This window comes from Pipistrellus kuhlii, unplaced genomic scaffold, assembly GCF_014108245.1.
Source record: "Pipistrellus kuhlii isolate mPipKuh1 unplaced genomic scaffold, mPipKuh1.p scaffold_m20_p_3, whole genome shotgun sequence".
NCBI classification, from domain to species: Eukaryota; Metazoa; Chordata; class Mammalia; order Chiroptera; family Vespertilionidae; genus Pipistrellus; species Pipistrellus kuhlii.
In genome coordinates, this window is record NW_023425529.1 from 60,966,783 (window position 1) to 60,991,791 (window position 25,009).

A 25,009-nucleotide genomic window follows, 5' to 3' on the forward strand; every position below is an offset into this window, starting at 1 on the left:
TCTTCCGCACTACCGCATCTATCAATCCTAATTTTCACCCATTAGTCTTGATTTGTTTCTTGTAGGACCATAAGACACAAGTTTTTTTTTTCTGCTGCATTCTAGGTCTTCAAATATTTGAAGACAACTGTGACCAGTTCTTTCCTCCTGAGTCCTTAATTCTGCAGGTTTAAATTTGTGTGTGTGTGTGTGTGTGTGTTCTTTGATTATTTTATTTTTTGTTCTTCTCTAAATGCATTTATCTAAAAAAAACCAACTAGTGTTATCCACGTAGTCAAATAAATCAATAGTCTTACCACAGCACATTTTAAGATCACCAAATCAATTGAAGAATGAATTTCAGTTATGATAATCATAGTTGAATACATTTCACTTGAAGTATACATTTGATTTTAGCATTTTAGCTGATACCCATTCATTTTGCTAACACAGTGGTTTGGTGACCTCGTGACTCCCGTGTGGTGGGAAGACGTGTGGCTGAAGGAAGGCTTTGCTCACTACTTTGAATTTGTTGGTACAGACTACCTCTACCCTGGCTGGAACATGGTGAGTGTACTTTCCTTTCATTGTTTACCAGTACAATTCCCAGTGAAAGGTTGCTGCTACACTGAGCTCTTTTTTTTAATCATTAAAGGTAATTTAAATTACTTACTGATGCATGGAAAAAATTAGATGTCTAATCAAGATGCCCAATGAAATAACCAAATTTTGAAATTTGTATTTTGTAATTTTAAATTTGTAATTTGTTACATTAAAATAGTAATCCCAATGAGTTATCTTTTAATTATTAGAACTACACAGAATTTGGTTGGTTGTATGTTGATTTCAAAATACCATTGTACAACTTTTCTCAGTATAAATGTTTAGGTTTATTGCAGTATTTTATGACAAAGACAAACTATCCTTTATACAGACAATGTAACAATAATTAACAAGTAATATAGTAAGTGTATAGAACATTTCAATATATAGAAAAATGAGAACTTAATATTTTTCAATGTAATGAGACACAGAAATAAGGTTGTTGATGTATTACTGTTGTAGATGTACTTTAGGAATAAATGAATTAGTAAGAGGTGATTAAGTTTATGAAAAGTTGTGCACATTACTCTAGGAACATACCTGCATATGTGAACCGGAAGTGGGATTCATTGTCCCTCAACCAGTGAGCACTGTAGGGGGAAAAAAGTGGAGCGAGGGTGTGATTTTTATACATCTTTCAATGTAAACTGTTCATTTTCTGTAAGCTTCCATTAGTCAACAGTGGCTATGTTATTATTAAATGGAACCAAGAATATATGTTGATTTGGAACTCAAATTTTGTGAGTGTTTATAAAAGTTGCAGGTCAAATTTTACCTATGAAACAGCATAGGTGATAATATAGAGGGATGGAAGAAAGTTGGTTTACAGTTGTGAGTAGGCAAAACAGAGTTTATTGTTGTATTATTTACTCTTGTATTATATATTTTCCCACATGAACAATTGCAATCCTACTTTTGTCCACCCCTATGTATTTATTTTATACTAGAGGCCTGGTGCACAAATTTGTGCATGGATGGGGTCCCTCTGGGTGGTCTGTAGGGATTGGGCCAAAATCTGCCACAGTTCAGAGCAGTCTGCAGCTCCTACCTGCCTCTTCCCCTCATCCCAGCCCCGCTGTGCCTTCCCAGGCCTCGGGCCCCGTGCCCAATCAGTCCCTATCGGGAGAGGCTTGCTCTGCTGTAGCAGTGCTGAACAGCCATGAGCCCTGCTTCTTGCGCCCTCCCAAGGGGAGTGGCCTGCAGAATTGGGCTGAAATCAGCCTCCCGCACCCCTCAAGGGGTCCTTTATTGCAAGGGGGTACAGACCAGGCTGAGGGTCTCTACTGATGTATGATCTGGCTGAGGAGGGTCTGTGGGAGGGCTCCAGAGTGTGTCCTGCCCATCTCACTTAGTCCTGATCTGCCAGGCCCTAGCAGCAAGCTAACCTACTGGTTGGAGCATCATCTCCCTGGTGGTCAGTGCACGTTATAGTGACTGGTCAACCAGTTGACTGTCTGCCTCCTGGTGGTCAGTGCACGTCATAGCTAGTTGTTGAGCAGCCTTAGCATATCATTAGGTTATTACGGTTTGATTGGTTGTTTGGTTGTTCTGCCATTCAGTCTATTTGCATATTACCCTTTTATTATATATGATCACTCTTTTTGATGTGTAAATTATCTATAATAAGTAATTTTCTAATTATCTGTCATGATTACAAGCATGATTTGAAGAATATGTAAATCAAGGTCAAATATGAATGTCTGTAAGTCATGATATAACTTCTCTACCAGGTCTGCTGAGCAAAGCATGTGATCTGATATATCTCATAGAAAAAAATGGTACAATGGTATATAGAATAATTATATGTTTTAATTAGCTTCATACAGTTTTCTCCATATTTTATAAAGGCAACATGGTTTATTTGTACAAAGTATGAGATAATTTTACTTAACTTTATGTATCTAGATGTATGTGATATAGTTTTAAAAATCTTAATTTAACTGTTGTATCATGGTTTAAAATTAATTTAAAATGCCTCTAAAGAACTTCAAAGAAAAATCACCAATACTATGTAACATTAATTATTTAAGTATCCTTTCACAAATGTAAAATTGAAACTTAATATATAAGGATATTGAAACATTTCCAAAAGTATCTTTTGGTTTTAGGTGACTTTCTGCCAACTTTCTTTAAAATTTAATTTTCATTATGCTGTGGATTATTACTGAGTTATAATTTCATTATGCTTTAATATTAAAACATCTCTTTATTACAAATGACATGTTACTCATATAGGTAAGCCCCCCCACCCCCCGCCCCTGCTCATACCTATGATAAAATCCTTCCTATTAATCATTATGAAAAATACTGCTTGGATTAAAAAGTCATCAAAAGAATTACAATGGCATGAAAACTGACAGCTTTCATTGGTTTCATCATAGCAATATATCCTAAGTTCCAATGTCCTTAGACTGGGTTTTTTCTTTGAATTATTTTTTAATATTCCTTCATCATTTTTATCAGTTAAGTTACAAATGTAGGCCTTCTGAATGAACATTTTTGTAAGCAGTATTGAGAATGAGCACATCTGACACTTTGTTCTTTTTGTAAAAATATATTTTTATTAATTTCAGAAAAGAAGGGAGAAGGAGAGCAATAGAAACATCAATGATGAGAGAAAATCATTGATGGGCTGCCTCCTGCATGCCCAACACTGAGGACTGAACCATTCCCTGACTGGGAATTGGACTGTGACCTCCTGGTTCAGAGGTTGATGCTCAAACACACACTGGCCGGGTTGAAACTTTGCTCTTTAAATAGAGTACAGAGCATGGACTAGAAGTATGAAAACCATGGGGTGGTCAAATACAAGGTTTTATTTTTTGTAAATCTAAATTTTGTAATTAAGAAATGGCAATTAATGATGACACAAGTCCAGTGACACAGAAGGGTCACCCTACCAAACTAAGAAATGGAAGATTAAACTCCACCACAATTAATTAGGCAATGGGGAGGAGGAACAGGTCTTCTGATGATGCCTGTTTATGTTCAAAGATGACACTTACCTCTGATTTTTGCTTTTGTGTTTTAGTAGCTTTCTTTATTTAGTTTGTAGAATACCTCAATAGACTCAATTTAAAAAAGCCTATAAGCTGAAACTCTTAAATAAGTTACTCCTCCGTATATCATTAAGTCATCTTTGCAAACAAAATTTTAAGAGTAAGTTAGCAATATAAATAAAAGGGGATTTTGAGTGACTTTAAGGCTGTGCCAGCACTATTTTTCATATTGTCATCAACAAAAGAGTGAAAGAAATACTAGGAAGAGCAAGAGTGATGGCCGTGTCAGCAGTGACTAATACTGTTGTGATATGCACAAAAGCTCTCTGAGGCAGGCATGGCTTGTGCTTTGCTAGAGCTAAGCCTAAAATAGGGAGACCAGAAGTCAGGCTCTTGTCAGGAATAGAGAAATGCAGGAAGCTGACCTCTTTTGCTTTACCATTTTATAGATATGGGCCTTTACAAGTAGTCTGATGTAAGGTCAGGGGAATGGATTGGAAAGAAGATATTCAAATACTAGATAAGGCACTTCTCTGACTCATCATTCGAAAAATGGGGCAATCGTACTGGCTTAGCAAGTATAATCGTACTGGCTCAGCCCATATAATTTTTGTGAAGATAAAATAACTTGCTAGGTCTTTGAAATGTATGAAGCAGTACACGGGTGTGAGCAGGAATGGTGACCTGGAAAATGAATGCTCCATTAGAAAGGTGCATTGATTTTATGTATAGATGCCCTAAAATTTCCAACTCCAGTCACCTATTTTGACACTCCAGATTTATAACAATTATATATAGATTATAAAATAATTGCTATGATCTTTGCATCTACACTCAGTCTCATTGAATCAATTCTTATCTATATGGGCAATGTAGGCTATTCTATAAGAACAGTGGCCTTGTATAATGTTTCATTAATCAAAGAGTGCCAAGATCATCAGAAGCAATTCTTCAGCTCAGAGCTAAGGATATATTTCATGGGGAAAGTGGTCTTTTGCTTGATGTTATTTTATCAAAGTTGGCTGTTAGTGACAGCATTATTGGATGGATCAAGTTGCAGTATGTTATTGATGGCAGTCATAGTCAATCTTACTGTGTTTGCTCAAAGGGAAGAAAAGGAGACTCATGAAACAGTCACTGCCCTTTAATAATTCTTGATCATTTTAAATGGAAAACGTGTATTATAAAGTTTTAATACAGGAAAAGGATATATACTAAAATGATACAATACAGAACTTCTTATTTTATAGACCTGATGCTGATGCAGGCAAACTCATATCACCTGTGCACATTGCTTAGGTTTTCATTATAATTTGAAGGTGTGCTCTTAGGTTTCCTAAATATAGTATTGTAATGATATATTGCTATAATGAGAATGACTAAACATTAGTGTATGTTCTTTTATTAAATGAATTGGGATGCTGTGGAGCTTCACACAGCAATAACTTTATATATTGATAAAGTCTGCAGACTGAGAATTTTTCCTAAATTTTCATGAGGACACATAAGTGGGCATAAAGATAACTATTAACTGAGAATTATGTAACTAAACTTGATCATGCTAAAAACTAGGGATATCTTAAAGTGCATTGCCCCAAACCTTGATAAATGCTCTCAATTTTCTCTATCATGGGCAAATAAAAAAAGCAAATTCAGTATCATTTTAGTATGCTCAACAAAAATCACCTGCAAAATATAATAGGCATTGCAATAAATTTACTTTACTTTTAAAATTATTTTCTTTTTATTCAAAGAGAAGTTGAGAAAACTATTGTGAGTTGAAATAGGAACAGTAGTTTCTCCCTATCTGAGGGAAATATGTTCCAAAATCCCCAGTGGATGCTTGAAACAGTGGATACTACCAAACCCTATATAGACTATGTTTTCTATGTATATATACATACCTGTGATAAAGTTTACTTTATAAATTAGATACAGTGAGATATTAACAATAATACTACTCACAACATAGAACAATTACAATGATATATAAAAGGCTAATATGCAAAGTGTCCCCTTGGGAGTTTGACCAGGAGATTGGGAGTTTGATGGCTTGCTATGACATGCACTGCCCACCAGGGGATGGCACAGAATGAAGGAAGGCCCTGGCCAGCAGCTGGCAGCCAGCAGCTGGGGAAGGAAGGCCCCATTGGAAGCCGGAAGGCCTCAGTCGGCCCTGATTGCTGGCCTGGCCTAGGGACCCTGCCCATGCATGAATTTTGTGCACCGGGCCTCTAGTACTACAATAAAAGTATGTGAATATGGTCTCTATTTCTCCTTCCTCTTCTCTCTCTCTCTCAACTATCTGATAATTGAGATGGCTACTAAGTGACTGACAGATGAGTGGTATATACAGTGTGGATACACTGGACAAAAGAATGATTCATGTCTTGGGTGGGATGGAATGGGACAGCATGAGATTTCATTATGTTACTTAGAGAAATGTGCAATTTAAAACTTATGAATTGCTTATTTCTGGAACTTTCTGTTTAATATTTTTTTACCTTTTTGACTAGAAGTGGTTGACTGCAATTAACTGAAATCATGGTAATATGAAACCACAGATAAGAGGGGATACTATATAGGGCTAGTTGAGTTCAATTTTTGTTTTTGCTTACAGTTTAAATGTAAAAATGCACTGCTTAATCATTCTAAAATAATAAACACTCTAGTAGTCAGAAAAGTTGAGAAAACAATCTTGGTTTTAGTAAATATTTTACTTGTTAAGCTGTTCTTTTCTCAAGTCCACCTTTGATTCAATGTCTACAAGAAAAAAGTGCTTTATAATTAGTTGATATATGTTTCAATAATAGTTGGTATATTAGTACTATTGCTTATAATTCATCAATATCAAGATATATTTGCCCAGATAATATATGGAGTCAGAGAAAGACAGTTTGGGAATTTAAATATTCATTTTAGAATCTTACTCTATAAATACTAAATACTAAAGAAATTTTGTATATATATATATGTATATATAAATATACATATATATGATTTTTCATATAATGCTCCTTTATTATGATCAAAACCACATATAATATTTTACTTCTAAGGTTTCAGTAAATTAGAAGGTGATCCAATTGTTTTTAACTGGCCAGGTTATATTTTATTCTCAAATGACTGACACATATTGAACATAAAAAATTTAAACGCTTCTGATGGCCAGTCCCAAGCGTCTGTGGTCTTTTTGATCCTGCTCAGTAGCTTGAAAGTGACATTTACTTTGAAAGACTGGGAGAGAAGTAAAAGGAGTGCCTGCCTGGGTCTCCTGGGGGGTCACAGTCTTCAAAACGGACATCTCTGTGCTTCCCCTCCTCCTTCTCTCCACTCCCCCCCACCCCCCTGCCACACACACACGTTATTTTTTTCTGCTAAAAACAGACTTGTTTTTAAAAAGAGTAGAAAAATATTTTTTCTCATTTAAGAGTAACTGGGGAGCAGGAGCCTTGTCTTCTGGGAGAAAGGGTTGTTTTTCCTTTAATGTTAGTGGTCAGAGTAGTTTAGACATTGGTAGAAAATAGGTCTATAGGAAGACAAAGACTACACAGAGCAAGAGAGAGCTGGAATGAGGACAGCAGCTGATGCCACTAGAGGAAGGGGTTTTAGTTCAATAGTTTACATATCTGAAGTTCCAGTAACTGTGGGACGAGTTTTATTGTGCAAACACCCAATACATCAATGATTAGACTGACACTCAACAGTGTACAAATTACAGTTACCCCACAGAATCTTAGTGTTAACAAGCAAGCCACAGGCTTGGATTCTAACTGATGGTGACTGAAGAGATATTACAAGTTTCTAGCAAGGAGTAATGGTTAAAACGGGAACTGCACCTGCTACACTAACGTTAAAATACCTCTCACTGATGTAATAACAGATTGCGTCTACATTTTCTCTCTTTTGGGGACTAATTCTTCACTTTAAAAAATATCTCAGTTGTTCTGGAAGCTCTGTTAAGGCCATTATTAGAAAGAAGAAAGGAATAAGGCTGGATAATCATGTGTTAATTGTTGAAGTACAATAATTGAGTTAGAAGTTTCATAGCATAGATATATTTTGGGTGATAAAAATACTATGGAAGAATAGATACTGCATTCACAGTTTGTTTACTCTTATAGTTCTTTTATCAGAATGGAGACTTTGGCTTCACAACTCTTTGGGAAATGGAAGCTCTTGAAGAGCTTAGTAAATGTTATTGAGGTGTGTTATGTCCCAGGAAATGTGAATCTGCTTCACTTGCTGTTTTAAACGGGAGACTAGACTAGCTTTTATCAAATAAGGTTAGAAAGGGAAAAAGCCAAACATAATTCATTAATATTTATGTATTTCACGGATGTTTCTATATATTAAGGAATGTGTCTGGGAGGTTTCTAAGTCACATTACCTCATTTTTTTTTTATAAAAAATTTTTAAAAATTTCAAACAAAGCTGCAGATTCAAATTTCATGTATGTTCTTAAAAGATAATTAAAAAAATAATGCAAAGGAATTTACTTCAGAAAGCTGTGAAGTGTTTTGGGTGTGTATATTTTAAACTTAAGGATAAAAGATAAATGAGTCTCAATGGATAGAGCGTCAGTCTGCTGACTGAAGGGTCCCAGGTTCGATTCTGGTCAAGGGCATGTACATTGGTTCCAGGCACATCCCAGTAAGGGGTGTACAGGATGCAGCTAGTCAATGATTCTCTCTCATCGATGTTTCTAACTATCTATTCCTTTCCCTTCCTCTCTGTGAAAAAATCAATAAAATACATTAAAAGAAAAAAATTGAACCACTTAAAAAAAAAAAAAAAAAAAGATAAATGAGCATTCCCTTTGGGTTAAAATATTTTTTCCAAAAACTGTGTTCAGGTTTGTAAGATGTCAAGGTCTTTCTATATGTATTTACAAATTTCAAAAGCAACCAGTACATTGATAGGATTAAACACTTTCTAAGAAAAGAGAAAACTATTACTGAACTTGGAGTGTAACAATAATGCAAGGGCATCCTTTTTCATATCAATCACAAGTAAGAGTATTTTGAAAGCAAAGATATATTTTAACCTTTTAAAATTGTCGGATGCCACTTGTTAAATAGAAAAAATTAGCAAAGCCAAAATTTTATTACAAATTGATGAATGTTCTGTTAGACATCATTAGCAATAGCAGATCCTACCACTCTTTGGTCTGTCTGTTTTACCTCCCCTGGTAAAAGTCTTTATTTTCCTACACTATGTGAATGGTTTAACATTTAAAATCATTCACCTTTTCCCAAATATGTTTAAAAAATTTGCTTTGCAAAACCTCTAACATGAGCACACCAAACATGAAAGCTGGGGACTAAGTGGGCCACCAGAGAATACCTTATTAATTTTTAAATTATTAATCACCCTTAAACAGGCAACTGTCTGTTTTAAAAGACATTAGAACACAGCTCGTTTCTAAGCAAGGAGTGACTGTCTCAGTCCAGAGCACTTTATGGGACTTTTTTCCTCCTTCCATCAAGGTTACTTTAAACTGTTCAGATGCTACTAAACATAGCTATCAAGAAAGTAGTTAAGTTTAAGGATACAAATAAAAAAATGCAAAAGAGCTTCCTGTGAAGAGAAAGCTAAAAATAGATAGAGAGATAGAGATTGGAGAGAGAGAGAGAGAGAGAGAGAGAGAGAGAGAGAGAGAGAGAGAGAGAGAGAGAAGAGAAAGAAGATAATGTGAGGTTGAGCTTGATAACAGTTTTACCTCAATTACTCCAATAACACTTCCAATAATAATAAAGACTTAAGTAGCATTTTCTGTGTGCCATTAAACACTAGTATATCTATTTTCTCTCTCTTTATTTTCATTGGAAAATACAGACTTTGATACTTTGATATCTGGCAACAAATATATACTTTTATCAGGCTAATGCTATTTGATGAACTGACTGTTTGAATAATAAATACATGAGTTAAAGTACAAAATAAGTTATTTAACAAATTTCACTCATCGAGTTAATATTTTTGTTACGGTATTAGCCATTTGAATTATTATTTACTTCACAAATTAAAATAACATGAAATGAATTAACAACTTGGTAATCATGATAATAAGTTCTGAGAGGTGATTAGCTTATCTTTGGAATCCTAAACCTGAAGGCTATAAGAAAGTTTCCATTAGCATTTGAACAGAAAATTTAATCTGTTTAAGATGATTTTTCAGTATGCATTTAAAAATACTTTGAATTACATTTTATCAATCAAATACTATAGTGCTTAATTAACTTATTATTAGCGTGCCTGCAAAGTAGAGATTCCTTGTGATGGATGTGAGAAACAAGTGTGTGAATATCAAAAACGATTAGCAAATTTAATTTTATTGAAATGTCTTGTCAGCCAGTCAAAAAATTAAGCACAGGGATAGAAGAAAATACTCCAACTGCCAAAGTAGAGACAGGGTTATTGATAAGATGGAGAAACTGTTACCTCTCAGGAGCTTAAAATCTATGAAGAATTTCCGGAAATGAGGTGTAGGAGAGTGGGAATGATTTCCTTATGTAACAAAGAACAGGAAATAGCTATCTCCCACTAAACAATAGCCTTCATCAAGCTAGGGGTTGTTTATTTCACCATTATTTGCCAGCATTTTGCCCAGAACATAGCATCTATAAAGTGTTCAATAATAAAAGTCTGGCCAAATGTTAAAAAAATTTTGAATTGAAGGTCCCCAGATCATTTATGATAAATTGAAACGGGTTCTATGTTTACATTAAAAACTCATTTATTGAATTTAAAAGGACATTGAAATTAAAAATATATGAAACTACATTGGGTCAATATTTGAAGAAAAATAGAGGGAAAGGAGTCAAGAAATTCTAAAAAAATAAAGGGAAGCCAAATAATATGAGCATTTTAAGAATGTTATCTGAATGCCCCTGGCATTTGGTGATTGCTCACAGAGATTTGGGGCTGCTAGAATTAGAATGAGCTGTGTAATTAGAAAACCTGTTCATAATTATTATTGTGTCTGGCATTATTTGGAGTACATTTATAATTATTTCTTAAGACCCTGCAATATCATTATTAATAAAAATGTGAGTGACTAATTGATGGTAACTATGCCAATGAATATTTCTATTCCTTGAAGCATTTTGAGTAGGTCTGCAGAAGGTTCAGAATTTGGTTGTGTGAAATGCAGTACATTGTGTGTTTGATCTTAGCATTTTCCCTCGGCTGTGTTACATCTTGGATAATATGAGATATGACACACTTAACTTGGATGTCCCTAACAAAACATAAGGCAGCTAAAGGATGTACTCATTGAAGAATCTAACAGCTTAGCCCACTCTCTGTGCTCTAGTCATCTTTGAGAGCAGTTCATAAAAACCTGTGCAGGGAGTTATTTGGGGTTATGAGAGGAGTAAAAAATCATCCAAGATTCTCTTATAGAAATCTAATTGCTTTTTTAGTTTGTATATTGAACAAGTCACCTTAGAACATTTGTGGCTTGGCAGTGGGTGAAATGTGCCGATAGTAAAAGGAATAACTTCTGGAACACATTTCAGTTACTCATTGTAAGCTGGTGTAAAATCACAGAGTAATATGATACCACTAGAGATCTGCCTGGATTATGGTGTCCATGTACCACTTTTTGTAAAATGTTGTGTAAATAAACACGGAGGTACTGATTTCATTGTAGTCACTAATGGTGACTATTTCAAAAAATATTCCTCAGTGTGTACTGAATATGTGTGCATTTACCCAAATTTGACTTAACTATAAATGGGCTGCATTAATAAGCTTCACATAAAAATGATTAACGTCTTGCACATGTGCATTTTAAACATGAGATTTTGATATGTTAGTTTTTAAAGTACATTATTTTATGGAAACAACATTTATTTTTGCTAGCTCTTTAAGTTTATTTAATTTATCAGCATAATTTTGCTTTCTGTGAAATGTTAACAATTCAACTAAATAATGACAATATTCCACACGTCTAACCAGCTGATTTCCAACTGAGTAAAGATTAAAATATCCTTGGACATTTAAAAAATTTACAAAAGTCGGATGACAATAGAAAATTACAGAGTGCAATTCTTTTGAAATTTTAGGAGACTTGAAATCCAAATAATTTATAAGTTATAAATATGACATTATGTAACGTATTTACAAAAGATGATAGTTGCAAAATTACTGAGATGTTATACTCATAAAAAGACAACTAATGAATATGGTCCCCAAGTGAGTTTTATTTCTTTGAATTCTTGATTGTATTCCTCTGCTTACAACTTTGTGGTGATTTGAATAAGACATGAAGAATATCAGTAAAAAGCCAAATCATGCAATGGTGGGCAGTCCATATCCTTTGTTCTAGCCTCGTGTAAGCAAGGGCTCCAGATTAGTAATAATTCATGTGGCATTCTGTTTAACCTGTGGCTCTTTAAATGTTTTTATCTTGTGGTAGTATAGATTCCCAGAGAGGTAAGACATAAATTACATATATCTTATTTCTTCTCTTTGGATAATTCAGGTTGAATCAGCATGGCCATAGACACTGGGAGCATTTTTACCTATGCATTTACCTCTGCTGTCTACTTCCCTAGTACTTTGTCAATGCTGCTAATACTTCAGCTGTCAAATAGTATTATCTTACCTAACATAATGGGAGTTACTTGAGGCAGGAATTGTGTCCCAATTGTATTTGATTTCCAGCTTCTACCACAAGACATATATATGAAGCAGTCAATAAACATGTATGGAAGTAGATAACATTGTTTGAATATCTTTTATTAGACATTCTTACTGATTTGACTCTAAAGATTAGAAAGTGCCCTTATCTTCATTTAAGAGGATATTGTAATATTAAAAACTGGAATAAAACATTGCTTTAAATAAACAAGTGAAAATATTTAAAAATGAAATGTTTGTATCTATTTGGATTTATGTGTGTGTGTGTGTGTGTGTGTGTGTATCTAATATCTATATCTATGTCTATGTCTGTCTATATCTATTCTATGTCTATGTCTATGTTCTATGTCTATGTCTATATCTATGTCTATATTTATATGTCTTTGTATATGTTTGTCTATATCTATATTTAACTCATACATTTTGGAATTCTAAAGTAAATATCCTGTTTGACCACCATTGGCCATCCCCAAATTGACTAAATTTTTGAGAAATAATTGGTGCAATATTTCATGTGATCACAAAGATAAGGCCCATATTGCATGCTATCTGTGCATGATTATGCAGTATTGCCCTACTTTTGTTTCCAGTTGCTTCTCATTCTGGCTCATTTTTTACTATTCATAGTTATTTCTCTAAATGTAGGTCTGATGATGTCACTTCTTAATTCTAGCTTCCTCACTTGTCATAGAAGATCCTTGATGGTTTTATTCTTGTCTATCTGTCTCTGCTAATCATTAATCATTTACCTCATTATACTCACCTTCTGCCACACAAACTTCTAATCTCCCTAACAGGTCAGGCTATTTCAGACCTCCAACAGTTTTTCCAGGTATTTCTTTCTGTCCAAAATCCCTCTTTGTGCTGTATGCCTCCAGAAAACTCACATCATCCTTAAAGTTTCAATTCAAATAATCAGTTCAGGAGTTTTTCCTGCTTTGTCCTAGGCAGAACAAATCACAGCCATCTGTGAGTCACACTGTATCTTGAACCTGCTTCCATACAGCAGGTGGTATTTTAAGACTTGTTTTTATCTTTGTCTCTTCTTTTGCCACTATGAAATTATTGAAAGTCAGATTCATGTCTTTGTGTCTCTTCATTCCCAGAACACCATCTTGGATATAGCAGGTGTTCAATAAATATTTGTGAAACAAATTCTCTTATCTAATCTTCACAACCACATATGTTTACAAATGAGGATGTTAAGGTCTAAAGTGAGTGAGTAACCTGTTCAATGTCACAGTGAATGGCAGATATTTTTCTTCCAGCTTAGGGCTCTTGGCAGCAGAGAGACTGTTCTTCTCCAGGGAATACCAAAAGAGCCATTTACCTTCAGATCCAGTCTCCTAAAAATGTGAATTTGCGACAGCATGGATGGACCCGGAGAGTATTATGTTAAGTGAAATAAGATTGTCAGAGAAAGACAAATACTATATGATTTCACTTATATCTGGAATTGAATTAACAAAATATACAAACAAATAAAAAATATGTGCCCTGAGAATTTTTTTCTCTCTTTTAATGCCTATGAGCACTTCTCCACTGCTTGAATTGGCTCAGGCTTGGCACTCATCTTCCTTGCCTGGTTTGATGTATCTGACTTACTTTGATCTCAGTTCAGATTATTCTGATTTTATTCTTTCTTTTCTGGTGACAGAGTCAAAGTGTCTGCCTCGTATTTCTCTGCTAAGATTAGTCAGTCTTCTAATAGGAACTTGCCCATGGCCCTACTTCTCAACAGTACTTCCTGTTTCCCCACTCTTCACCTTGGCTATGGACAGGTCAGGCATATTCACTTTTAACCCTTCAGACCTTGATGGTCAGGCAGCCATTTTCAGACACCAAAGAATGTAATTTCTCAGGTGAATCTAATGCCATGATAAGAATTCTTAATAACTTCCTTTATATACCAGGTATATTGCTAAATGCCAATATATGAAATACTGAAATTATAAGAAATAATAAAAAAGAGTGAATTCTGAGACTTCACTTATATCTTTTTTTAAAAAAATATTTTATTGATTTTTTACAGAAAGGAAGGGAGAGAGATAGAGAGCTAGAAACGTCGATGAGAGAGAAACATTGACCAGCTGCCTCCTGCACACCCCCCACCGGGGATGTGCCCACAACCAATGTACATGCCCTTGACCGGAATCGAACCTGGGACCCTTCAGTCCGCAGATTGACGCTCTACCACTGAGCCAAACCGGCTTCGGCTGAGACTTCACTTATATCTTAATACAAACTAAAATTTATTGTCAAAAGTTGGTTAGCACTTGGTTCCTTATCTTAGACCAAGGTTTTTGCTTGTAAAGCATATTGCTTTTGGATGTTCATTGTCACATTCCTTGCAATGTCTGAAGTTGATCTTTTTCGCTTGTCCACCAAACCTATTTCACTTCTCTGTCAATAGCCAGCTCCTTTGTAAAAAATTCCATCAAGTTCAGAAGCCATGTGGTTATCTCTAGTACTTTCTCTCCATCAGCCACTAAGGTGACCCAGGCATCAAAACATCAGTGGCAGTTGAGTTTTCATTTAAAACATACAGATCCAACCGTCCCTCAGCAACAGCTTGTTTTAATACATCAGCACCAAATCCCCACTTAGTGCCAGTGCCACTTTCTGACTCCCATTTCAATATACAAGTCACACTGTATACCATAGGTAACTTAATTTCCCCGAGACACTACTTTTATTAGATCATTATGTCTGTGCCTGCCTATTTATTAAGGACAAACTCTGCAACCTGAGAACCCAGGATTCAAATGGAGTAGCCTTTTTTCATGTTTCCTCTGACGGCATTTGCCCTTTTTATTTAGCTGCTTCTCCCCTTCATCTGAGTAACCCTTCATCCTTCAACAGCCCACTTGAATGTCACTTAGTCTATGAACCCTTTTCTGAACTAATTAATCATTTCGCCCTCTGTGGTTTATAGCATCCATCATACAGTTAGCTTTTTATCTGTCATTCTCTGGTACTTTCTCTTTCACTTTTAAGGTTAGGGACTAGGCTTTAGTCATATGTTTATTCCCTAAACACAGTACAATATCTGCTTTAAAGTATGAGTTTAATACAAATTGGTTGAGAGAATGTATGAATGAATAAATTAATAGAATAACAGTGGCTATTTTTCCATGTGTTATTCTTAACTGTGTGCATTTGCTCCAACTTTGTTTACTTTTTTGAAAAACTTCCATTATTCTCCAGAAATTACATTTAATATATTGTATTTCTGAAGAATAGTTCAATGCCATATTATATGCTCAACATTATTAGAACTGTTTAAATATATTTAACAACTCCAAGGAGTCTTTATTAGAGTGGTAGGATTTATTGTTACTAATAGTAAATTTGAAATAGATGCTCCATTTTACCTTACTGTGCTTTTTGAAAGTAGAATAGTACAGTGTCCTTAAAATATGAAGTAGAATAAAAACTAACTGTTGAATGTGCACCCTAAGTATGTTATTCCCCCCACACACACACTCACACACTCACAAATCAGATCAAAATCTATCTTTCCATGATAATTTTTTTAAATATATTTTGTTGGTTTTTTACAGAGAGGAAGGTAGAGGGAGAGTTAGAAATATCGATGAGAAAGAAACATCAATCAGCTGCCTCCTGCACACCCCCTACTGGGGATGTGCCTACAACCAAGGTATATGCCCTTGACTGGAATTGAATCTGGGACCCTTGAGTCCATAGGCCGACACTCTACCCACTGAGCCAAACTGGCTAGGGCTCCATAAATAATTTTATTATTTTTATACTAGAAGCCTAGTGCATGAATTTGTGCATTGGTGGGGTGCGGCTGGGCCTGTCGGGAGGAGGAGATGGAGGAGATGGTGGGAGGAGGAGATGGTGGGAGGTTGCCCTCCCAACCTCAATCAGGGTCAGGTCAAGATTGGGCCTGCTGGGGGAAAGGGCTGCTGGTTATTGGCTGGCAGGCTCTGCCCCTAATTGGGGTTGGGGGGCTGATTGGGGCAGGACTGGCCATGGGGAGGGGCCATAGGTGGTTGGCCAGTTGGCCCTGCCCCTGATGGATTGGGGGACTGAATAGGGGTGTGACAGGGAGGGAGGAGGTTGGAGGGCTGGCCCTGCTCCCTATTGGGGTGGGGGGTGAGATCATGAGCTGGCCTGCTGTGATGGGGCGGGCTAATTGGGGGTAGGGCTGGCTAGGGGGAAGGCAGGGGGCTTTTGGCCGATGGCCAGCTCTTGATCAGGGTGGGAGAGTGAATCAGGGACTGGCAGGCAGGGGGGAGGGGCCTCGAGGTTGGCTGGCTGGCCCCATCTCCTAATTGGCAAGTTCACTGGCCACAGTGGATGTCATAGCAACTGGTTGTTATGATCATTATGGCTGGTACGGTGGCTGGCTTTTTATATATACATATATATATATAGGTATTTGTTATATATTTTTATATATTTACAAAATAATAATTATATTATTTTCCTCAAAATTCTTTAGCATTTCTAGTCTGTAAGAAGAAATTATAATTTTGTTCGCTGTGGCTAATTATTTTATTTTATTTCATCTCACATTACAGCCACAATTTACTTAACTTTATTTTTAAACCTTCATAGTTTCAGGTCCACAGTAGGCAATGGATCAGTACTTAGTAGTTTTTGCTGTTATTATTATTATTGATGATAATGAGGAGGAGGAGGTCCCATCCAGGTACTGACAGGCTAAGACCATTTATTGTGATGCAGGTCCTTATAAAAAATTAGCATCTTCTCTTTTGGATGCCCTTTGTACTAGTACTTTGGTTAGATTTGATTTGCCTCTGGCTAGACTTTTCTTTTTTCCTTCTTAAGGTATTCTCTTCTCTTTTGTTTTGTGAGTGCTCTTCTGACAGGCTTTCCCTCTTAATGCTATTTTTTTTTCTTAATTACACAATATCATTCTCTCCAACAATGTAGATAATTATATATATTATATGTATATATTATATATAGCATATAATATATAATATATGCATATATATATATTTGCTAATTGATGTAACACTACTAAATTTAGACACTGCTTCTTGAAATTCTAATTACTAGGCAAGAGTTTGTTTTTTTCTCCAGATGCATGAAGTGACATATCACATATAACTTACATTTGCTTAAACAAGAAAGTTTCATTTTTGAAATTTACCTAAGATTTTATAATTATAAATCCAATTATTTTATACCACTTAAAATTACATACATAAAAGCATTATATATTTATTAAATTTTAATATTGATCAATATATATTTATTGTTGCTAACTTAATAATTATGATTAAATAAAGCATCACTTTAAGTTCATTGTACACTGTGTTTTTTTATGAGATATATGAGTGACAATGGTATGGGCAATCACTATTTGAAGACTTGAATATTTTATCTTCTCAACAAAAATCACCTCTTCAATTAGTACTTCTTATAAAAAATGTTTATTGGTTAAGTTAAAATATAATTATACATTTCAGGATTCCTGCCATGAATTCCAACATCAAATAATTTTAATGTGTATTTTGAAATTGAGTAACAAGATTGCATACTTGCTTAAAAGTAGCACTAACATTTTTTATTTTGGAAATACATGATTTTCTCTTACTTTTATAATTTTGCTTTATAATGCACTTAAAATGAGCTATGTAGATTCCAGCCTCTTTGTTCTTAAAATTTTAAATCACAAAGTCCAACTTTACACTCTTTAATTTTTCTTAGATGAAGAATTTAAGTTGAGAAAAAATACGTATTAGTTTCTATCATATTTGTCAATTCATTCATTGAAAGTTTGAACTTCTCATTGTGGCCTCTTTTTTAATTTTTAATTTTTTAAATGTTTTTATTGATTTCAGAGAGGAAGGGAGAGAGAGATAGAAAATAAATGATGAGAGAGAATCATTGATTGGCTGCCTCCTGTATGCCCCATACTGCGGATTGAACCAGCATCCCAGGCATGTGCCCTGACAGGGAATCAAACCATGACCTCCTGGTTCATAGGTCAACATTCAATCACCAAGTAACACCAGCTGGAATCACTGTGGCCTCTTATAGTCTGGAGCAATCTTCTGGAACTCAGAGTGACTTTGGGTTCAGTCATTGCTTCATTGTCCTCTGATGGAGCATAGATCATTATGTGAAACTCTTAGGACAAAAAGGACTGAAGAAATTAGATACATAGTCAATAGACTATAAAATAAGCTATTAAAAAGTAAATCTTACAGTATATAGTTGGATTGCTAATTACTTGAATCATTGATTAAACATGCTAAATCACTGAACCAATGATGAACAAAAATGTTTCTTTACAGCCAGATTTAAAGTAACACACACATATGCCCAATTAACTATTGTTTTTAGCGTATTTAGTTTCCATTTCTATTTAAGTCCAGGATCAGTGTACTCTCAGCTTGAAATTACAACTCACTCAGAAATAACACACTGTTTATCTATCTACTGGCTCAAAACTAGGAGGCTCCAGGAATGAATTCAGAATTAGCTAGAGCAATTTAAGTGTTGCACTCTTTAATCTCTGTAATGATACTCAGGTCCCAATTATCTAGGGGCTATTTAGCCCTTATTATCTCTTGCTACTTCTTTTTTCTTTCCTTCTTCCCTCAATGAAGGCAGGAGGCCAGGCAGAGGAATAGCTAGCAGCATTTTTTTTTTTTTTTTTAACAAAACCCAAGCTGTTTCTTCAAATCAGGCTTCATAAAATAAAAACACCAGAGATGCAATTTTTCTTTACAGTTTATTCCTAACATAACAAATCAGTTTTTATTACAGCAAATATTAATGTCTATGAATTATACCCATTATTCTGACCTCACATATGCATTATACAATCCACAGATATTATAGTTTCATGTCAATAATGTCTTTTATTATTTATTGTTGTCTCCTGAAACAAATGTGTATATGTAAGTGTGTGTGTGTGTGTGTGTGTGTGTGTGCGAGAGAGAGAGAGAGAGAGAGAGAGAGAGAGAGAGAGAGAGGGAGAGAGAACTGTTCAAAGGTACTAGAAATAAATGGTATAAATAGCAAAATAGCACTGGAACCCCGCGTGCGTGAGAGAGAGAGAGAGAGAGAGAGAGAGAGAGAGAGAGAGAGGGAGAGAGAACTGTTCAAAGGTACTAGAAATAAATGGTATAAATAGCAAAATAGCACTGGAACCCTAAAGTTTAGTTAATATTGAACTAAACTAAGAAGGTTATTTGAGACTGGAATTGTAGTCTTGACCATGCAGAATGTACGACGAATAAGCTTAGTCAGTTTCACTATGTGCCCACTGCTCAGAGCCCACTGTTTCTATTTGTAGCTCATTGATTTTGTTTCATGTGCTCAGATCAACCACTTTCATTTTAGACTAACTTAAGGAGCATTTTATTTACTGAGTTCTCTTTAGAGTTAAGTCTTGCCACGTAGCCTGATGAACATCATCAATTAAGAAACACAGGTTCTGTTCATGTAGTCACTCACATTCTGTCGTAACCATGAATCACCTATGATAATGCCCTATCCACTGTATTGCAGGAAAAACAGAGGTTTCTGACGGATGTTCTGCACGAAGTGATGCTGCTTGATGGCTTGGCCAGTTCCCATCCAGTATCACAGGAAGTGCTACAGGCAACAGACATTGACAGGGTGTTTGACTGGATCGCATATAAAAAGGTGGGAATAGATAAAACACAAGTGCCAACTGGATATTTCACTAATCTGAGGAAGCCAAGCTATTGCATGCTACATGGATTATATTTTTCTCTTCTTCCAGCTCATAGAAATAAGACTGAGTTAGAAAACATAGAGTTACTAGGTTCGTGTTATTTTATGAATTAGAACTTTGTTTTACAAATCAGTAAAATGGAGATGAATGTTTGCCAAATGCATAGAAATATTGGAACTATTAATGAATAAATGTTTGGAGACTCAATAAGAAATTGCTGTAGAAATGGAGTTATGTAAATGTCAGTTCTAATGTTATTAATAAGAGAACTGACCTATACTAGTATACTGACAAATAGTTTTTTCTTGAATGTCCTTTAAAAATGTACTTATTTGGATTGCAGATGCCAATGGGGGTGTAGACAGGGACATGGCATATATTTTAAAAACAATGTTTAAGGGAGATTTGGGGGATTAAGCATGTTTCCTGGATAAAGCATAATAAATGAAAATTTAAAGACAACTTGGAATGGCAGAGATTTTGCACAAATGATCAGACATTAAAATATGATACACTATGAACTTTTTCCCATTGTTACTTGGATTAGGATTTTCCTTATACCCCTTCTTTTAGTTCTGATTTTAGTAGAGCATGTATATCTCATTGTTTAACACTTAGTAGTCATTTAATAATTATTAAAATAATATTAAAGTCTACTTTATTATTGGCCTATTGACTTGCATTTATAGGATTTCTGTGTACTTTATTGATTTAATAATATTTCCAGTTTTTAAAAGTGTTAAAAGCAAGATACTTTTTAAAAAAAAAACACACAAGACATTTCTAATTATAAGTAAAGATCAAATAATGATTCATCAGAATTCTTTGGTGCAGTAATTTAGATATATGGTTTTGCATTCCGGTAATGACTATCTCAATGATTAGTTAATACTCTATGCTATAAAATGTAAGGCTATACATAGTGCTAGAAAATATCTGTTCAAGATACTGATCATCACATTGGCTCCAAAAGAGTATTTTTGATATTTTATAAAAATAAGTGAAAGTGTAAATTATATTTAAGATCTATTAATTTTTATATATGAATTTCTGGGCTAGATTTTGCTGGATATACACTCAGTTACTTATAGTGTATTAATTCTTGAAATATAATGCAAAAAGTAATTTAAGATAGCTTGAGATGAGTTCAGAGACATGTCTGTAGTTATTTCCCACCTACCACCAATTCTATGATTATTTGTATCAGGATGAATATTAGAAAAATATTATTTTGAGTAAATATGTTACAATATGCTTTATAAATAACATCTATTCCAGCTTCATTATATTTGAGTAATTATAAATTTATTCAAGAAGTATTATTTTACACTCTATATTTTGGTGCAAAGACTTGCCATTTTACAAATGTGACAAGTAAACTTTGCCATGATTCTTGGGACCACGATTATAAAGACTACTGTATACTTGTTTCTAGCAAGGTTTTCTTTCAACTTTATTGAGGAAACAATTGACAAATGTAATTATACATATTTAAGATGTACAATGTGATGATATACATTGTGGGATGATTACTAAGGTCAAGATAATTAAAATACATCCATCACCTCATATAGTTAACTTTTCTTTTGTGGTGAGAATGCCCATGATTGACTCAGCAATTTTCAAGTATGTGATACCATATTATTAACTACTAGATGCCCGATGCACAAAATTCATGCAAGACTAGGCTTTTGCAGCCCCTGCTGCCTTGGCCCTCGCAGCCCCTGCTCTTCAGCTCTCGCAGCCTCAGCTTGTCCAGAAGGTCATCCAGATGGTTGTTTAGCTGTTTAGCTGTTCGGCTGATTTACATATTACACTTTTATTATTATTATACATAGTCACCATGATGTAGATTAGGTCATCAGAACATATTCTTCTTACTCCTAAAAGTTTGAACCCTTGGACATATATCACCCCATTTCCCTCTTTCAATTGACCATGGCAATCACAATTGTATTCTTTATTTCTATGAACTTGGCTTTAAAAAAAATTCTACATAGAAGCAATACCATATAGCTGTCTTCCTCTGTCTGGCTTATTTTACTTAGCATAATAGCCTCCAATTTTATTCATGTTGTAAATGGCAGGATTTCCTTTTTATGGCTTAATAATATTCCCTTATAAATATATTTTTTCTGTGTAATTAATTAATTAATTGAAAGACTGTTTCTATTGTATTTTGCCAATTGTGAATCAATGCTAAAAGGAACATGGTTTGTAGATATATATATTTTTAAGAGACTGATTTCAGTTCCTTTTGATATACCCCTGAGTAGGATGGTTAAATTATATTTTTAATTTCTTGGGGTACTTTAATATTGTTTTCCATAATGGCTGTCCCAATTTACATTCTTAGCAGCACTGTATAGGGTGCCTTTTACTTCACATCCTTGCTGACATTTGTAATCTCTTGGCTTTTTCATAGTCGGTATGAGATGTTGGCTCATTATGGTTTTGATTGCATTTTCCTTAAAATTAGTGATGTTGAGCCTCTTTTCATATACCTGTTGGCCATTGTATGTCTTCTTTTCAGGTTTTTTGCCCGTTTCTAATTGGATTACTTGTTATTTTGCTATTGAGTTATATGAGTATTTTATATATTTCAGATTTTAACCCCATATCAGATATGTGGTTTGCAAAATTTTTTTTCTTCCCATTTCGTAGTTTGCCTTTTGAGTTTATTGATTGTTTCTGTTGTTGGGTCAAGGCTCTTTAGTTTGATGTAGTCCTTTTTTTTTTTAGCTCTTGTTGCCTGTGCTTTTGGTGTCTTATCTAATCACTAGCTCTGTGCAGGAATCCATGCACCAGTAGCTTGCTGCTGCCCTCCAGTAGCTCTCTGTCCACTGCTTGCCCTGCTATCGTTCCCCTCTCATCCCCCATAGCTTGCTGCCCTGCCCCCTCCTGTAGCACTTCACCGCTCTCTTGTAGCTTGCTGCCCCATTCTCCTAGTGATCCAGTCATTACGTGGTCTGTTGTTATGCTTCATGGTGTAAGGACCATTTGCATATTACATCTTTATTATATAGGCTTGCTAAGACCAATGTTAAGGATCTCTTCCCCTTTGTTTTCTTGTAGGAGTTTTATGGTTTCAGGCTTATACTTAAGTCTCTGATTCATTTTGACTGAATTTTTTTTGAGTAGTATATGAAAGGAGTCCAGTTTAACTCTCTTGCATGTGGATATTGTTTCACACCACCATTTATAGAAGAGAGTATCATTTCACCATATGAGTTCTTGGTGTTCTTGTCAAAAAGTAGTTGACCATATATTCATGGACTTATATTATTGCTCTCTATTTCATTCTACTGGTTCTATGTACATTTTTTTTTTACAAGTACCATGCTTTATGGTGTAAGGACTGTTGTTTATTACAATAGCCTTATAATATAGCTTAAAATTAGGAAGTGTGATAGCTTAGTTGTTTCTCAGGATTTCATGATTGCTTTGGCTATTTGAGGTCCTCTCTGGTCCCACATCAATTTTAGGATAAGTCACTGGAGTTTTGATAGGGTTTTCATTGAATTTGTGGATCGCTTTGTGTTGCCTGGATATTTTAACAATATTATTTCTTCTCATTCAAGAACATGGATATATTTCCCTTTATTTGTGTCTTCCTCAATTTCTTTCTTCAATGTCATAGTTTTTCAGTGTATAAGTCTTTCACCTCCTTGATTAAATTTATTCATAAATATTTTATTGCTTTGATGATTTTGTAAAAAGGATTGCTTTCTTAATTTCTCTTTTATATAATTCATTGCTAAGATTTGTTTGTAAAATCAACTGATTTTGTACCCTTCAATTTTATTCAATTAATTTATTAGTTATAATAATTTTTTGGTGGAATCCTTAAGGTTTTCTGTTGTTAGACTGAACCTCCCTAAACCCCCCTGCCCCAGTTCCAAGAACCTAACGCCCCAACCGCAGAATGCTCTTGGTCCTGGGTTGCAAAACAACCTATCTGCTTGGCTAATCTTGCGGGTTTGAGCAAATAACAGCTACAGGATATAACCATTGCATAACCTAAAATAACAAAAAACCTATATATTAGAATAGAAAATTTTTAACCACCTGCGTGTGGTTTTTGTCTTTAAAAGCTGTACCCTTCCCCTTGTTCGGGGCTCCAGCTAGCACTCACCCTTTGGTGGCTGCAGGCTGTGAGACCGAGCGCTCGAATAAAGCCTCTTGCATTTGCATCAATTTGGTCTCCTGGCTCTCTCTCGGGGTCGCCACCGGTCAGGACCAGAGACCAGGGGGGTCTTTGGCCTAACATTTGGGGGCTCGTCCGGGATCCGTGGCGGCCGCGGAGACGTCCAAGACCAACTTGGAGGTGAGTTAAAAATCGGCCGATTGTCTGTCTCTGTCCGTTATTGTCTGGTGCCGGCTTATTCTGTAGGCGCGTCTAATCTGGTTCTGGGTAGGATTGTTCTTTCCGTAAGGAAAAACAATCTTTGAGTCGGGTCGGCTCTCAAAAACTACCGTCCCCGGGAGACGTCCCGGGGTCTGGGAGACTCGGTCGAGAGACCGGTCTCGTCTGGGGACTGATCGAGTGGCGGTCAGTCCCATCTGGGAGACTCGGTCGAAGTGGGACCGGTCTCGTCTGGAGGACAGGTCGCGTGGCGGCCTGGTCCTCGTCTGGTTTCAGTGTCGTTAAGTGTTCCATGTTCTATGTTTTCTGTTTGATGAGTCCGTCTCCAGTTGCGCCGTGGTTAAAACAAGGTCTGCCACGGCCAGGGTTTCTGTTTGCTATAGGCTTGGTTTCAGTTACTCTTTGTCTCAGTTTTTGGTTCGCTGACATGGGTCAGGGAAGATCTACCCCCCTAAGTGCAACTCTAGATCATTGGAAGGAAGTCAGGGGTCGAGGTTTCGATTTATCGGTCAATGTGAAGAAGGTTCCTTGGCAGACATTCTGTTCGGCTGAGTGGCCCTCTCTTGGCGTCGGTTGGCCCGTTGATGGTTCTTTTGATTTAAATTTGATTTCCCAGGTTTTTTCCCGAGTTTTCGAGTCCCGGACTGGTCACCCCGATCAACAACCTTATATTCTTGTCTGGCAGGACCTGGCCCAGCGACC

At 35.6% G+C, this 25,009-nt stretch overlaps 1 protein-coding gene across 1 annotated transcript in view; it reads left to right on the forward strand.

Annotated features, from left to right (window-relative positions):
* The window catches only part of TRHDE (thyrotropin releasing hormone degrading enzyme), a 370,535-nt gene that overhangs the window by 189,113 nt on the left and 156,413 nt on the right, over positions 1 to 25,009 (forward strand). The window contains exons 5-6 of the mRNA XM_036456184.2: positions 433 to 546; positions 19,752 to 19,889. Coding sequence (XP_036312077.1) covers positions 433 to 546; positions 19,752 to 19,889 — 252 coding nt within the window. The remainder of the gene's footprint in view (positions 1 to 432; positions 547 to 19,751; positions 19,890 to 25,009) is intronic.